We start from the raw sequence: 2,840 nt of genomic DNA on the forward strand, positions 1-2,840 counted from the left end.
AAACAATGAAAAAGACCTTCCTTCACAACGAACACCACCCGGCAACCAATGAGTTTTGGCTTGGTAACGTGACTTTATTAGTCTTTGTTTGTCGTCCCTGAGGACGTTACCAAATAAAGACAAACAAAATATAATTTTTCACGTTGTTATTGTAAGATAGTTTCGTGCTGGTATGTAGATTTCGTTGGCATGCAGGTTACATATTTATGCTAAGTAGTTAATATTTAAGGAGTTTGTCCGTTAGGAGTTGTCACTTCGACGGCATCTCCGCTTTTGATCAGTTCATTTCGTAAATTTTGTTTATAGTTTATTTTCGTGCTATGTCTAATCCACCGCCGGAAACTGCATCATTCCAACCTCAACAGATAGACTTTTCTAATTCCGAGACGATCTCGCTGATTTCTTCCCTTCTTGATTCGAAGTTGCAGAAAACATTTGGCGATTTCAAGCGCTCCTTGGACGAACGCGAGGTGGAAACTCGGCGAGAACTAAAGAAATTGAAAACAGACTCTAAGGCAGCTAGTTCACTTCAATTTAAAGGTAACAGAATCCAGTTTGAGTTTAATACACAGCTCCTTGACTGCCTTGATCTGGCTATCTCTAATCTGTCCGAGGGAAACCTGCTGGCTGTTCAAGAACATCTCCAAAAGGCCAAGTCTGACCTTGAGAAACGCATTAAGTTGATCCGCTTTGCTGATAAAAGTCCCGCTGGCTGGGCTGCAGTTGAAGAATATGAGTCCGACGAACTCGCTGAAAATTCGGAAGACGAGAAGAAACTTCGGGCAGCTGAGCGTCGTGCGCTTACCAAGATTAAGCAGAAGTCTTCCGGCAAATCTCGTGTTTCAAGGTTCTCAAATGCTGCTAAATTCCGAGATTTTCAGGCTGTACAAGTCCCTGGATCTTCGACTTCTGCTGTTACGTCTTTTCCATCTTCTGCTCACCGCTCTTATTTTCATCAGCCCTTTCGTGCCGCCCGACACGTCCAGCCTTCTGACATCTGCTTTAACTGCAATCAGCGAGGACACTGGTCTAATTCGCCAGCCTGTCCTTTGTTCTACAAAACAAGAGCTAGTCTCCCCAGCACTGCCGCCAGTTCAACGTCTACAAAGTCAACCACCGTCTGATTTGGCAAATGTTCTTGCACGATTGGGTCCAGATAAGTACTCTGACTTTGACTTTGACTTGGATCACATTTCTCTTGATTCTTACTTTGCAGAATATTTTGAAGGCTCTAGTCAAGTTATTGTTAAGGGTAGGCTTAAAGCTAATATTTCCTTTTGGCAAAGCATTGGTGCCTCTAAGTTTATTTTAGATACCTTAAGTTTTGGTTATAAGATTCCCTTTTCACGGGAACCTACAATTGTTTTTCTTAATAATAATCGCTCAGCTTTGGGTGAGAGTGATTTTGTAGAATCCGCTATTCAGGAGTTACTTAGGGTTGGCTCTATTGTTTCGTGTACTCGCCCGCCTGACGTGGTTAACCCATTGTCTGTTTCTGTACAGTCAAGTGGTAAGAAGAGGCTTATATTGGATCTTAGGCATGTTAATTTCTTTGTGAATAAGTCCAAAATTAAGTTTGAGGATGCTCAGTCTATGCTAAATTTTTTGATCGGCGAGTCTCTTTCTAATTTGTGGGCTTATTCTTTCGATATTAAGTCTGGGTATCATCATGTTGAAATTTACCCCACACATCAAAGATTTCTCGGTTTTTCGTGGGTTTTCAATGGGGTTCGGAAATATTTTAAGTTTGTCGTCCTGCCCTTTGGTCTTTCTACGGGCCCTTATATTTTCACCAAAGTTATGCGTCCCCTCGTCAAGCATTGGCGTTCTCAGGCCCTCCGCATTGTAGTTTATTTAGATGACGGTCTGGGAGTATGTGGTACGAAGGATATTTGCCTTCGACAATCTTTGTTGGTGCATTCTGATTTAATTAGCTCGGGGTTCGTCCCAAATAAGGATAAGTGTATGTGGATCCCTAGTCAGTTGCTTCGCTGGCTTGGTTTTCACTGGGATTTTGCTCGGGGCTTGTTGTCTATTCCTGAAGATAAGATATTAGTTCTGCTTGCGTCCATAGGGGAGGTTTTTAGTTCTCGTGTAGTAACTGCCAGGATGCTGGCTCAGGTTACCGGGCGTATCATTTCCTGTATGCTTGTTTTTGGCCATATTTGCAAGATTATGACGAAGGCATTGCATTTTGTTATTGTAGATAGAGCATCTTGGAATGCCGGGGTTTTTCTTACTGATGAAGCTATTTCTGAGTTAAATTATTGGTGTGCCAATGCTCGGGCACTTAATTCTAGACCTTTTGTCTATCCAGTTAATGTTCCTCATCACATAAACTAACCTGCCGCTAGTGACGTTGCTTGCGCCTCTTACATTTATGTTGAGGTCGACGGGTTTCTTGTTGCCCACAAGAATTTTGATGATCTTGAAATGAAGCAAAGCTCCACTTGGAGGGAATTGAAGTCTGTTAGTTTTGCGTTGAGAAGTTTTGCTCCCATTTTGCATAATTCCTCTGTTAAGCTTTATACTGATAATAAAGCTGTAGCGTTCATTACAGATTCCGGGAGCAATAAGCCACATTTAAATACTATTGCTAAGGATATTTTCTGTTTGTCTTCTGCTCATGGTATTAGGTTGTCAGTGGAATGGATTCCTCGTACGCTTAATCAGAAAGCTGATTATTACAGTAAGATCGTTGATTTTGACGACTGGTGTGTTTCCAACGATTATTTTCGTGCAATAGATTCTCGATGGGGTCCTTTCACTGTAGATTGTTTTGCTAGTTATGCAAATACCAAGTTGCCTAGGTTCTATTCGCGCTTTTACAGTCCCAACAC

The 2,840-nt window shown here is 41.8% G+C and overlaps 1 protein-coding gene across 1 annotated transcript; it reads left to right on the forward strand.

Annotated features, from left to right (window-relative positions):
- Positions 1-277: 277 nt before the first annotated feature.
- On the forward strand, positions 278-2,247 carry LOC137979831 (uncharacterized). Its single transcript, XM_068827166.1, has one exon. It carries the CDS (start codon positions 321-323, stop codon positions 1,122-1,124), a length of 804 nt encoding a protein of 267 aa, XP_068683267.1. The 5' UTR covers positions 278-320; the 3' UTR covers positions 1,125-2,247.
- Positions 2,248-2,840: the final 593 nt, after the last annotated feature.

Source organism: Montipora foliosa, chromosome 1 (assembly GCF_036669935.1).
Source record: "Montipora foliosa isolate CH-2021 chromosome 1, ASM3666993v2, whole genome shotgun sequence".
NCBI lineage: Eukaryota > Metazoa > Cnidaria > Anthozoa > Scleractinia > Acroporidae > Montipora > Montipora foliosa.